The sequence below is a fragment of the Protopterus annectens genome, chromosome 5.part0 (genome assembly GCF_019279795.1).
Source record: "Protopterus annectens isolate FY-2018-M chromosome 5.part0, PAN1.0, whole genome shotgun sequence".
Lineage (NCBI taxonomy): Eukaryota > Metazoa > Chordata > Ceratodontiformes > Protopteridae > Protopterus > Protopterus annectens.
In genome coordinates, this window is record NC_056735.1 from 730,380,093 (window position 1) to 730,394,455 (window position 14,363).

Below are 14,363 nucleotides of genomic sequence, written 5' to 3' on the forward strand. Positions count from 1 at the left end.
AAGGTGAGGTTCTCTCCTGGGGAGTTTGACTCAGCAGAGTCCTCTTTGGAGGAGGCATACCCAAGAGGGGAAGGCATCTGACAGGCATAGGAAAGGGAGTCCTCTGAAGAGGAATCTGAAGAGTCCTCAGCATCAAGAGAATGAGGATCTTCAGTCTGACACCTAGGGTGGATAACTGGAGAGGCAGCAGGAATAAAAGGTCAAATGGGCCATGAAAGCATTAAATAAGCTTTGAGAGAAAGCTTGCCAATTAGGCAGGCTTTCTGAAGGAGGACAGACATGTTTTGTCTTTTGCTTCTTTTTTAATGAAGAGGTACGCCTGGATGGTGTGGAACCTAAAGACGGTCTAGGTTCAGACTGTTCTAAAGCAGTGGAAGGACCAGTCTGGATGCCTATTACAAGCTGAGGTTCCCCCTCGTTGTTGGTGCCAAACATCTGCAAAACCTCCAATGAAGCGCTTTCAGCCCTAGGTTCTGTAGCCTCCTGAACGGTACCCGCTATATCTGACTTGCCTGGTTCCATACGTTCCTCCAGGTGAACGTTGGCCACAGGGGGAAAGTCAGGTAGAGGAAGTGCAGCAGTAGGTTCAGGCCTGGAAACTTTAGCCTTCTTTGTTGGTGGCTCGGTGGTCTGACTAGACAGCCCTTCCATTGCCACAGCCAGATGTTTAACTCATTCACTCCAATGGACCTCAGGAAGGTTGCACTGTAACTTCCAGTGGGCGGAGCCTATGCATTTTGACAATCAAAATATGTTCTCACATTTCAAACAAATGTTCATATCGCTGGAACCATAGGTGTTATGAAAGAAGTGTAAATGGCAAACTCTTCAGCACAAACTATTTTTATAGTGGTAGTATTCTTTAGATTCTAGGTTTTAAACTTAGAAGTTATGTACCTACCATAACGTTCCATGTTAGTTGTCTTCTCTCGCCTTCTTTCTTGCTGGATGGGTTCGGAGCCGATCCTCGGCTCCAACTCTGCACTTGCTTTAGCTTGAGAACTCCTTTTACCAGCTCGAGGCAACCCTATATCCCATGATGCAAGGCGGAACTACCTCAGATCTCGTTTGGTAGCTAACCTACCCTGCTAAAGACTATCCTAACATAATTAGGAACACAAGTTCCTAATAGAAGTCCTCATATGAAGGCTCAGGAGGAAACAACCTAATAGGAACTCTTCAAGATCTGTCCAGGCCAGGGGGAAGGAGGGAGGGCATAAGAAAGAAGCGAGAAGACAACTAACATGGAGCGTTATGGTAGGTACATAACTTCTAAATGTTAAGTTGTCAATCTCACCTTCATTCTTGCTGGATGGGACCGCGTCCCTAGCACCTGTATCCCGGGTGGCTCAATGGAACAGACTCTTGAGAACTGTGGAACCAAAACTGGCCCTATCTCTGGAGGCCAAGTCCAACTTGTAATGAGAGACAAAGGTATGAGGCGTGGCCCAAGTAGCTGCTGCACAAATGGTATCAATGGGTAGTCTATCCTGAAAAGCTGCAGAAGTGGATAGACTCCTGGTTGAGTGTGCTTTTGGCTTAGAAGATAGCTGTTTGCCTCTGAGAGAGTACAAATAGGAAATGGTGAAAGTCAACCATCTGGATAAGGTCACTTTAGAAACTGGAAGACCTATCCTGTTTTCTGCATAGGAGACAAATAATTGGTCCGATTTTCTGAATTGTTTAGTTCTATGCAAATAGTACCTGAGCTGACGATGGACATCCAAAAAAATGCAGTTTCTGTTCAGCTCTGTCGGAATAGTTTGGGAAAAAGACTGGTAGATCTATAGATTGGTTAATATTGGTTTGAGACACGACTTTGGGGAGAAAGGAAGGGTTAGTTCTTAATGATACCCTGTCCTTATGAAAAACCAAATAAGGGGAACGAATGCAGAGAGCTTGAATCTCGGAAACCCTTCTTGCAGAAGTGACAGCCAGTAAAAATATAGTTTTCCAGGTCAATAACTTCAAAGAACATGAAGCAGACGGTTCAAAGGAAGGTAGTATCAAGGATGCCAACATTAAGTTTAGATCCCATTGCGGAGGAGGATGCTTTATAGGTGGTTTTAGGAGAAAAACTCTCCTCAGAAAGGCCTTGCATAATCTATGAGACATAATGTTATTGTCATGCAAGCCAACATGATACTTGGAAATAGCAGCCAGTTGTACTTTGACTGTAGATGACGAGGATCCTGAATGAAAAACCTCCGCCAGGAAATCTAAAACAGAATGTACAGGAGCAGTAAAGGGATCAATATTTCTGGAATTTGCCCAAATAGAAAAACGTTGCCACTTGCTAGCATAAACAGTCCTAGTGGACGACTTCAAAGAAGACACTAAAATGTCTCTGAGTCAGAAATCATCGGTAGCCTGGCTAGGGAAGGAAGTGGAGCAACCAAGCAGTGAGGTTGAGAGAATGAATGGCCCGGTGCTGCTGACCCGACTGGTGGATCAAAAGATCCGAACTGGGTCCAGATGCCAGGGCTGCACCAGAAGGTGACGATGCAGAGACGGAAACCAAATTTGTCGAGGCCAAAATGGGGCAATGAGGATCAACTTGGCTCTCAAAACGGTGGCTTTCTGAATGACTTGTGGAATCAAGGGAAAGGGAGGAAAAGCGTACAGAAGTCCCCGGGGCCAATCCTGGGTTAGAGAGTCTCTCAGGGGTTGGCCTGGAAGGGGAAAGAGAGTGAAAAAATCGGGGCACTTGTTGTTTTGAGGAGTAGCAAAAAGATCGCAACAAGGAGTGCCCCACTTCAGAAATATCTGATCCACTACAGATTGATTGAGAGACCACTCGTGAGGCATCAGAATGGATCTGCTCAGCCTGTCCGCCAATAGGTTGGACCTGCCGGGGATGTGCGTTGCTATCAGAAACCGCTGAGAAGAGATCGCCCATTGCCAAAGTCTGAGAGCTTCTCGACATAACGGATAGGACCTGGTCCCGCCCTGTTTGTTGATGTACCAGACCACGGACATGTTGTCCGCTTGTACGGCAATAGTGCCCGTGGGAAGAAAGTCGTTGAGGGCTTGCAACGTTAAAAGCACTGCTCTCATCTCCAGGACATTTATGTGCAGATGGTATTCTATGGGTTGCCACGTCCGTGGACCATCCTGCCCTGATAATGCCCCCACCCGATCAGAGAGGCATCCGTAGTGACTGTGGCAACTGGAGGAGGGGAATAAAGGGTCGGCCCTGATGAAGAAGAGGGAAGATATCCACCAGTTCAGATGAGCTCTGCACGACTGTGTGACTAAGATTTCGTGCCTCATCGGAGACTGTGGTACGACCACTGCGTGAATAGCATCCACTGCAGAAGACGCATGTGGAAGCGAGCCAGTGGTAGAAGAACAATGGCCGCAGCCATAAGACCTAGAACCTTCAGTATAAATCTGGCTTTGATCTTGTTGCTTTGCAATAGAAGCCGAGCAATTTTGGATGTCCAGAATTCTTTGATCTGTTAGTCTGGCTAACATTTTGATGGTGTTTAATTCTGCCTATAAAGGTGATAGATTGGCAAGGCAGCAGAGAAGATTTTTCAAATTTACTGAAATTCCCAAACTCCTGCAAAGCTGTAGAGTGTAGTCTCTGGACTGAAGATGCTGACACTTGGTGGTGGCGGAGAGGAGCCAGTCGTCCAAGTAGGGAAACACCTGGAATCCTTGACGTCTCAGATGAGCTGTGACCACTGCCATGCATTTGGTAAACACTCTGGGGGCTGAAGTGAGGCCAAAGGGCAGTGCTCTGAATTGGTAATGACTGGTCCCTAGCGAAGCGGAGAAACCTTCTGGAGCGTCTGTGAATCTTTATGTGATAGTACGCATCCTGAAGGTCTATAGAGCACATCCAGTTGTCCTTGCCCAGAAATGGCAGAATGGACTGAAGCGTGACCATCCGAATCTTGCCTTCTTGACAAATCTGTTTAGATTGCTCAGGTCTAATATTGGTCTCCAATCTCCCGTCCTTTTGGGGACCCAAAAGAATCTCGAGTAGACGCCGGATCCTACCTGGTCTGCCGGCACCGTCTGGACGGCTCTTTTTTCTAGGAGCTTTGAAACCTCCTGTTCTGCCAAATCCCTTTGACCGGGTGAGATGTCTGGAAGGGATTGTAGAGGTACGGGAAACCTTTCTAAGGGGATTTTGTAACCCTCGGATATGATCGACTGTACCCACATCTCTTGTGATAGGGATTGCCAGGCTACTGGGTACAGTGAAATCCTTCCCCTGACTGCCTCCAAGGGTGGACAGTCAGGCAACACCTCAGGGATGCTGAAAGGGCTTCTCAGGAAGAGACTCCCTGTTGCCCTGGTTCTGAGGACCCCCCCTGCCTCTAGGGCGGCGTATTATTGTTACCCCCTCTGCCTCTGGGGGTAAACTGACCACGTGCGTCCGGTGTAGCTCCTTGGGCTTTACAGAACCACATCTTCCCCCCCTTCTGACCCTTGGGATATGGTCTAGAAGGAGTGGAAAATTGGACTCCAACGGCAGAAAGAGTTTTACCATCCTGCTCACATCTGGTCAAGGTATCCTTCACCTGAGGTCCGAACAAAGCCGAACCATCAAAGGGGGTATTAGTGAAGGACGCCTTAAAGGGGTCCGCAAAATTACAAAGCCGCATCCAGGCTTGGCGTCTAAGAGCAACTCCTGTGCCTGCGGCCCTGCTCGCTCCATCGGCCGCATAGGATATGAGCCGCATGGAGGAGTTAGATATGGAATTCAGGATTGCAAGCTGCGAGGCAATCTTTTCTTGAGCCCCAGCAGCAGAAGGATCCTGGACTACTTCACCCAGTTCCTTGAGAATATCTCGTTGAAGCCTGGTGAAGTGACAAAAATAATTCAGCGAACGCATAGCAAAGGTCACTGAAGAAAACATCCGCTTTCCATACCTGTCCATGGTCCTAGAATCCTTGTTAGGAGGATGGACAGGTACTGATGGATCCGCCAGTTCCTTCTTAGTGGCCGCCGCCACCACCATAGCATCCACAGAGACACCCTTGGAAAGGAACTGTTTGTCCGAAGGGGCCGTGATGAATTTGGATGGTCTCCTGGGGACAGGTTCCACAGAATCTGAAGCCGCCCACGCCTTCCGGGACACTACCTGCATAAGTGGGTCGAAAGGTGGAGACACCCAGGAGGTGGAGGTTCGGGATCCAAAAGCCTCCAGGTATACCGACTCATCCTCGGAGGGGTCAATGGAGGGCCAATTTCCCCTCTGTTTGAGGAGCTCAAGGATGTCTGAAAAGGAGACATCCTCAGAGGGGGACCGTGGGGAACCCTCCGACTCATCTAAGTCGGTATCAGATGTAGTAGACTCAGGGGAGTCTGTGTGTTTCCTCTTACACGTCCTCTTCCGAGGGGGTTCCCCTGCAGGATCAGGAGAAACCTCGGAAGAGGAGGAAATTCCCAGTGGGGAAACCTGGGGCGATGGATCCCTGGGCCCGAGAGCAAGAGGCTGGCAAGAGGCGCCTGCAGGCACTGATGAGGGAGGAGCTAGAGGGATGGACCGTTGACCAGGCTCAGAGGCCAGGACACTCCTCATCACCTCAAAGGCTCCCCTCCCGGGAGGCCGGAATATCCCGCCCGAGGAAACAGGAATTCCGGCTCCAATGAGAGGGAAGGCTCGAGGCCGATGTCGGCGCCGAGCTTACCAAAGCCGAAGCCCGAGAGGGAGAGCGGGTCGGACAAGGGTCCGATGCCACTAGCCCCTCGGAGCCGACAATGGAAACCCGACGACCGGATCCCTCCAAGGAAGGCCTCAAGGAGGAGATCGGAGCCGAGGCAGCGGAGCCGAAGGATGTATCGGCTCCGCATCGAAAAAGTCGCTGTCCCGAAGCTCCGGCTCCGAACTCTGGTGTGGAGTCGGAGGAGGAAGTTCAAGGGGTGAGGCTATAGCTGAAGTCTGTTGAGACGGGCTATGGAGCATTTGGGCCAGTGCCTGAGACTTCAACAGCCTGCTTACCACCCTCTCTAAGTTGTGGTCAGACAGCCTGGAAGATCTCGAAGATCGGCTCCGATGGCTCCGCTCCGACAAAAGAGGAGACCCCGGAGCAGAGTGGATACTCAGTAACGAAGGGGACCGAGATCTCTTTCGGGACGAAGCCATCGGAGCCGAAGTCCCCTGAACTCCAGATGGAGCCGAAGGTTTCTCGGCTCCGATGCTGGATAAGGTGTCGGCTCCAGCCGGAGCCGACAAGGCCACAGTAGACAAGGTATCGGAACCAGCCGGTGCCGAACCTACTACTTTTATGGTAGATACATCGGTTCCAGCCGGAGCCGATCTCGGCTCCGACGGAGCCGGAGCCACCGGAGGAGGCTTGGATACTGAAGCCTGAGCCTTCGGTGGCTTAGGTTTCCCAGACCCTGCTTTAGAGGGAGAACCTTCTGGCTTAAGTAAGCCACGGAGGATAAGCTTATTCCTCCTTTCCTGCAGGACTCTCTGGCTAAAAGAGTGACACAAAGCACAGGAGTCCTGCAGGTGCAAAGGCCCCAGGCAATAAACACAAGAAGTGTGACCGTCTGTCAGAGACATTTTCTGACAGCACGAGTCACACTTCTTGAAGCCTGAGACCTTGCCTTCCCTAGACATATCCTAGGAGGAAGTAACACACACAAACCCCAACAAACACACAAAATTAATCCCCTACACACAACACACAGGAAGGGATTAACCAATGGGGTTTTAGGCCTAACTAAAACTTTACACTAAAGGTTATAAAAAGGTTATAAAAGTTTGAAAAACAAGGGAATAGGGTGGGCTGTAATTCACTACAGACTATACTATGAATAAAAGGGGAAAATAAAACCCTAACTAAGCTTTTCTGATTTTACCAAGAAAATCACTTACCTCAGCTGGCAAAGGAGACCTCTTTCGCTAAGCGGCAAACGAAATCTGAGGTAGTTCCGCCTTGCATCATGGGATATAGGGTTGCCTCGAGCTGGTAAAAGGAGTTCTCAAGCTAAAGCAAGTGCCGAGTCGGAGCCGAGGCTCAGCTCCGAACCCATCCAGCAAGAATGAAGGCGAGATTGACAACTTAACATCAAATGTTACACGCCATAGTCAACACAGTAACTATTACATTTTTAATGCTGTGTAAACAACCTACTATATCTCAGCAAGCACTCAAATTACACACACACTGTCAGCGACATTTTATTCATCTAACAGAGCTTTCACATGGGGCTAAGGAGTTCTGTTTGTGTTACATGGTTGTTGAAATATTCAGAAAAATGTGAACATTATATCTATATAAATTAATGTCATAAAAACAACAGTTAATATCTATTTAACTGTACTAGACAGAGTTCAAATATCAATGCAATTGAGTTTGGTATTGTGTAATCTTTAAGATGAAATCTTTTAAAACCTTGTACATAGCATGGTTTTGGAATTACTGATGCAAATATGAACAAGCAATATTTGATGCCTAGAGACGTCAGTAAGAGTTAACTGCAGATGCACCTGGAGGAGTCACTCAGATGCAAGTTAAGATGCTGTTTTTTTAAGTAGATGTTTAGGACATGCAGATGGCTGCAAAGATTCTTAGGAATGACGGTCTGACAAATCACGCAAGTTTTATGGTCGTGGTTGGGCCCTAGACAGAAAAGGCAAAAGTCATGGGTGTCCTTAAGGGGGATCGGATGTCTGCACCTACATTTCCTTTCCTGGATGACAAACTTAAACAGGCATGCAATAACCAAAAAGAAGAAAACAGCCCCAACAGGGTACTTATCTGAATTTTGAATGTCTGATAGCAGGAAGAGATGAAATTCAACTGGCAGCAGAGAAGTTCTGAGGAAAGGTACGTGCAGATGTCACGTTTATGGCACACACATCCTACTGCCAATGTCAGACATCCCACGTGCCTTGCAGTGACTAAACATTTTGTATACTGGCTGGACTTTTGGGTAGCTAAGCAGAGGATAATCCAAAGGTTATGAATACTGCAACATGGGACTATGAAGATATCGGGCTATACTTACGTTTCAGGTCTCTCCAAGAGAGGGGGCATAAACAGCAGCGCTAGCAGAAGAAAACTAATTATGCATGTTTGTTTCAAAAATGAGAACCACTATAAGCTCATATCCCTTCCCAGGGAAGACGCAGAAAAGGACTACGCTGGCTACTCTAATGGGAGGCAGATATGGACAACAAAAAGCACATGGAGCACTGGTAGTATGCATAAGTAGAGGTGCATGGACCCTAGGGTATAAGGCACACACAGTGTGGAGCAATGAATAAGAATTAGAGGTTGGAAGGTCAGCAAAGGCAAATAAGTCTAGGAAGTGAAGTATTCTCTTCACCTTCTTGAACATCTCAGTCAGATAATGAACAGTTTGCAAAGGCTGAACTCCATAAAATTGCCAAAAAAGGCTCAAAGCGGCTTTCACAATCAATGCCAATGAGCTAACCTTAACCAGTTTTGGAAAAGATTTTGCATTCCCATTGTAAAGAGGACCCACTGTCCAGTCTCTGTATGAAGGGCAGTCTACTGCTACCACTCTCGTGAATGCAATGTAGGTCAAACTTTTCCCTTCTTTTGCGCTGACTATTCAGGGTCAAACTGCTGTTAATATAATCCTCTTTCCAATGATACTGCAGGCAATGTTAATGGTCAGAACGACAATTCTGTGCTGTTTACACATGCAAAAATTGGACTTCCACAAAGCAAGGAATGAAATTCAGAACTGTGCATGTGGCAGAAAAGAAGGTTCTGGGTATGTGCTCATTTTATGTCACAAGCATCATTACTAGGGTGGAGACATATTCAAACAGGATTTTACTGCAAGAAAATGAGCATTGACTGGTGGGGAAAATATCCAACCAAGGATTATTATGAATACTAGAGGAGTTTCAGTTACTGGTACTCCAAAACTATGACGTGGCTAGACTCACATACCCAGAATCTGCCACATCCAACTATAAATATAAGAAAATAACTTAATGAAGTCACAAAGCCTCAGCATATTAAAAAACATTGTTAGGAATACACACATTCAAATCAATAAACACTACATATCAGCACTGCTAGCAATGACCAAAGCGTTATATTCTACGTAAACTTGGGTGAAAATGAAGTAAAAAAGCTACATTACAGCCTGCACACTAACACAAGTTCAAAACATCTTAATGTACTCAAAGACAGGTCATCTCCAACATTGAAAGGCCTAAAATAAATGCAGTACAACTATCAATAAAACTTGGATTGTTTCTCAGAAATGTTAACTTTGAGACTGTTTTACATATTGTTCCACACTATACTTACATGCTCCATCTTCATCATAGTTAGCCAGGTCTGCATGCACAGTTCTGCTGAATTCTAGTACATTGAACCACTGATCCTTGTTCATGACTTTGTACTTCGATTGCTGAAAAAGTCACACACATTATTTAAAAAAAATACCAGCACAACTTCAGTAAAGAAAGCCAAAAACTTGATCTACACAAAAGAACGAATTACAATCTTAACTCCAGTAAACTATTTTTGTATACTATCAATTTAAGTATGTACTGTGAGTCTCAGAAAGCACAGCACTGTGCTCATGGCACTTATAGAGTAAGCAACTCACAAAACTGCAATGCTAAAGTAAAAAAAATAATACACCAGTATTGTTAGCTATTATTTTTGTCAATACAATTTCTGAAGTTCATTTTTTATAACAAAATATTAAAATAACAGGCACTAGCTAAAGCAATGCTGACTAAACGCTATAATCACCAATGACTACAAATCTGCATTTACACATTAGTGTGCACTTCTAATAAATAACTGCATCAGTGCTGTAAAACAAATGTAAGACCAATAAACTCTCACTACTGTAGAAATGGAAACTCTATTTACAGGAACAAGTGGCAGTACAGAACACAAAGGTGAAGTAAAATACCAGAAACAGAAAAAAATTACATCTTAATTATCTGTGTATGGTTAATGCTAAAATATCACCCTTAAGAATTATCCTGTAATATGTTCTATCCCAAAATGACATGATGGTATTGCCATTTTGAAAAAATGGCTCAATCCATCCACTACCCCTTCCCCCCCATTTTTGTACATGTGGTTGGGATGTCACTTCAACAGTGACAATCATCTACAGCCAAGGTATACACTTCCGAATGGGTAGCCCTGCCATGGTAGTTCTTTACCACCACACACACTAACACACACACACCTATGGCCAATTTAGTGTGTCCAACCCGCCTACCTCTTGTCTTTGGAATGTGGGACAAATCCAGAGCACCCAGAGGAAACCCACATAGGGAGGACATACAGACTCTGCACAGAAGGCATTCCAGGCAAGAAGTGAACTGGGGAACCTCTTGCTGTGAGGCAACAACAATGGTGCATTACTGTGCTATTTCAAAGTAGTTTTCTTTTTCAGTCTTTTACTCGCACAATGCACTCTAAACAGGGCAGGCTACATATCAAAATGTTATCAGGTTAATTGTTACCAAAGTCACTTAGGACAGGCTTACTGCAATTTCTGTCAAATTAAAGTTGATGACAAGACTTTGATGATGCACTTAAATCTTATTCCAGATGCCACAGTTCAACTTTTTTCATTACCTGATAAGGCTCTATTAATTCTGCTCAGTTATCTGTGACTGAATAGCACTTAACAGACCTGGGTAAAGCAAACTAAACTATTCCATGAGCCTGAAGATTCAGAAACAACCCCAGTGCTCGCAATAAGAGCTGTGGTAAAATGGGGCAATTTACACAATGTGGAAATTTGCGAGTCAGAGACAGGTTAGCTGCAATGAGGAAATGCATCATTATAGTACAGTTGTGTACACTTACCATAAATGTAGATGTTCAAGTGTATGTACTGTTGCAGTCATTACATTTGGGTAATCTGCTGGCAGGTTGCCCTCAGTCGACCTGACTACCAAAGTCTTGGGTCCTGCGTCGGTTGCTGTCCCTTCTTCCATGACGTCAGGTCGTCAGGGGTATAAAACATGCAGTCGACGCCTTTACATCAGTTTTTCTTGTCCCAGATGTCAGGTGCCCCCCAAATGGGGAGTAAAAAATAAAAATTATATTATATATATATATAATTTAAAACACCACAAAATATACCTCCAATCAGAAGCAAATACACCAAAAAAGGCTTTTAAGCATAGTAAGAGTATATTAAGATAAAAACAGGGGGCTGGAGGATGGGTAACCAGGACTTCAACAGTGAATACACTCGAACATCTACATTTATGGTAAGTGTACACAACTGTACTATGTTCTTTGTGTTTCACTGTTGCAGTCATTACATTTGGGTAGAATCCCAAAGCTATGGTTGGGGAGGATGGATTTATACAGCATTAGGAGAAGATATAAGGCCCTGCAAGACAGCAGTGGCAAAGCCAGCTCTGGATTTAGACAAGAGAGGTAAATGGTAATGTTTGGTGAAAGGTAAATAGTAACGTTTGGTGAACGTATGAACTGAGCTCCATGTAGCAGCTTCTAGAATGTCTCTGGTAGGAACTCCTCTGAGGAAAGCTGCAGAAGTCGATGCAGCCCTGGTGGAATGTGATCTGATCCCCTTGGGGATAGGTTTACCATGGTGCACACAGCAGAAACGAATACAATGGCTTATCCATTTGGAAACAGTCTGCTTTGAAATGGCCTTTCCCTCTGCCCCTGCAGCAAATGCCACCATTAGTTGCTCAGATTTTCTTAGAGATTTAGTCCTGTTTAAGTAGAATCTAAGTTGTCTGTGTACATCCAATGAATGCAGAATTCACTCACCCTTGTTCTGTGGATTGGGAAAGAAAGTTGGCAGATGAATGGTCTGATTAAGAGCCACACTGGATACCACCTTAGACATGAAAGATGGATTGGTCCTGAGAGCCACTTTGTCAGCATGAAATATAATGAAAGGCTCCACTGCCATAAGAGCCTGTAATTCTGAAATCCTTCTAACTGAAGTGATTGCTAAAAGGAAAGCTGTTTTCCAGTTGAGAAATTTTAGGTCTGCAGTAGCAGCTGGCTCAAAAGGAGGGAGAGTGAGTTTTTCCAAAACAAAACTGAGGTCCCATGCAGGAGTTGGTGCTCTCCTGGGAGATCTTAAATTATTGGCCCCTCTGAGATACTGCTTTAGCAGAGGATGAGAGAAGATGGGAGGTTCTGTGTTGTAATGAGCTGAAATGGCAGAGGCATGGATTTTTATGGAAGAAAAAGATAGGCCCTTGTGAAGCATCTCAGTTAAGTATTGCAGAATCTGAGGAATATTGGGCATAGCTGTGCTTATTCCTTGTGATTGGTTCCAGGCACAGAATCTTTTCCATTTGTCTGCATACGATTTTCTAGTACTAGGCCTTCTAGCCTCCAAAATGACATCCATCACAGGTTTGCTGAGGGATGCCAAAGGTGAAATTAGTTGATTAGCCACACTGCAAGATTCAAAGTTTGGGGCTGAGTGTGCAGAATTTGGTAGTTCTGCTGAGATGGTAGGTAAGGTGTCTGAGGCAGGTGCCCACGGATTGCACAGGAGTGGGTACCAGTGCTGGCGAGGCCAGTCTGGAGCAATCAGAATCATTTTTGGTTTGTCCAGTTTGACTTTTAGTAGAACTTTGGTGAGCAGAGGCAGAGGGGGAAACGCATAGGCTGATAGGTTTTTCCAGCTGAATGATAGAGCATCCACTTTCCAAGCTTTTTTGTGATGAATTCTTGTGCAGAATTTGTCTTACTGATAGTTCTGGTGTGAGACAAAAAGGTATATGTCTAGGCTCCCACATTTGCGTGTCAACATGTTGAAAACTTGTGATTCCAGTTTCCATTCGTGTGGGTCCATAAGATTTCTGCTTAGTTCGGCTGCCAGAGTATTTAGCTTTCCTGGCAGGAATTGAGCTTGTAGTTGTATCTGATAGGTCAAGGGGGTGTTCCACAATGCCATGGCTAGTCTGCAAAGGGGGTAGGAATATGTGCCCCCCTGCTTATGTACCACATAACTGTGGTGTTGTCTATCAGTAGTTGTCCTGGATGGAGGTAGTCCTTGAAGGCTGTCAGTGCATTCTGTACAGCTAGCATCTCTTTCTGACTGATATGTAGGTGCATTTGATTTGGGCTCCATTTGCCCTGTATGCACTTCCCTGCCAGATGAGCCCCCCAAGCATAATATGATGCGTCTGTCGTCAGGGTTTGGGCGGCAGGGGGTGGAGTGAAAGGCAGTCCCTTGTTTTGGTGGCAGGCCTCTGCCCACCATAGGAACTCTAGTTGCAGGCAAGGTATAATAGGAATCATTGTTTCCAGGCTGTAACAATGTTGACTCCATAAACTTTTTAAGTACCACTGAAGTTTCCTCATATGCAGTCTTGCATATGGAATTACAAGAATGCAGGAGGCCATGAACCCCAAGGCTTGCAGAATTTGTCTTGCAGATAGGAGGGTTTTTGTCGCCACCTGTTTGAAGTAAGTCACAAACTGAATTTGCTTTTCTGGCGTAAGGTAAGTCATCTGGGCAGTTGTATTCAAGCTTGCACCCAGGAATGTAATTTTTTGAGAGGGTACCAGTTGTGATTTGTTTTCGTTTATGGTGTACCCTAGACAAGTTAGAACCCTTTTTACAAACGCCAGATGCTTTAGAAGAATGTCCTCATTTTCTGCCTGAATTAGACAATTGTCCACATATGGATATATTTGAATATTTCTTTGCCTGCAAAATGCAATTACTGGTGCCAGGCACTTTGTGAAGACCCTGGGCGCAGTAGATAAGCCAAAGGGCAGTGCAGAGAACTGGTAATGCAAGTAGTCTGCTTTGAAGCAAAGGTATCTTCTGCAAGATTTCCTGACTGGGATATGCAGGTAAGCCTCTTTTAAGTCTAGAGCTACCAATCAAGCATCTTTGCCTAGAACAGGTAACTGTTGAAGAGTCAACATCTTGAATTTTGGAATGCCCAGAAATGTGTTGAGTGGATAAGTCTAGAATTGGATGCCATGATGTCTTTTCTGGGTACCAGGAAAAGTCTTGAATAGAAACCTTGTCCCTTTTCCTCTTCTGGTACTGGTTGAATAGCCCCCATGTTCATGAGGGACAGAACTTGTTTCTGGGCCTCTGCCCACTGATTTGGGGGTAGATCTGGCCATCCGTTTGGGATTGGCAATGTGTGGAAATGAAATCTGTATCCCTGGGATACTATATTTAAAACCCATTTTTCCTGGGTAATGAGTTGCCAGTTTCGTGCATGAAGTGCCAGTTTTCCCCCCAAAGGGGCGGCTAAAAGGTAAGTGCTTGGTGATTGTAGGGGGAAGTCACTTAGACTGTTAACCATATGGAGGTGCCTTGCTGCTTCCAGATTTAGAGGTGGAGGCACCCCATTGTTTTGTTCTAAAAGTTCCTTGTGACTGAAACCTGGAGCCTTTGGAATGTCTTG

General features: G+C 45.3%; 1 protein-coding gene across 1 annotated transcript in view; it reads right to left on the reverse strand.

The window, feature by feature from the left end:
* DCUN1D5 (defective in cullin neddylation 1 domain containing 5) overlaps positions 1–14,363 on the reverse strand; it is an 882,136-nt gene that overhangs the window by 78,003 nt on the left and 789,770 nt on the right. Inside the window, exon 8 of the mRNA XM_044072580.1 lies at positions 9,265–9,367. Within this exon, the coding sequence (XP_043928515.1) occupies positions 9,265–9,367 (103 nt within the window). The remainder of the gene's footprint in view (positions 1–9,264; positions 9,368–14,363) is intronic.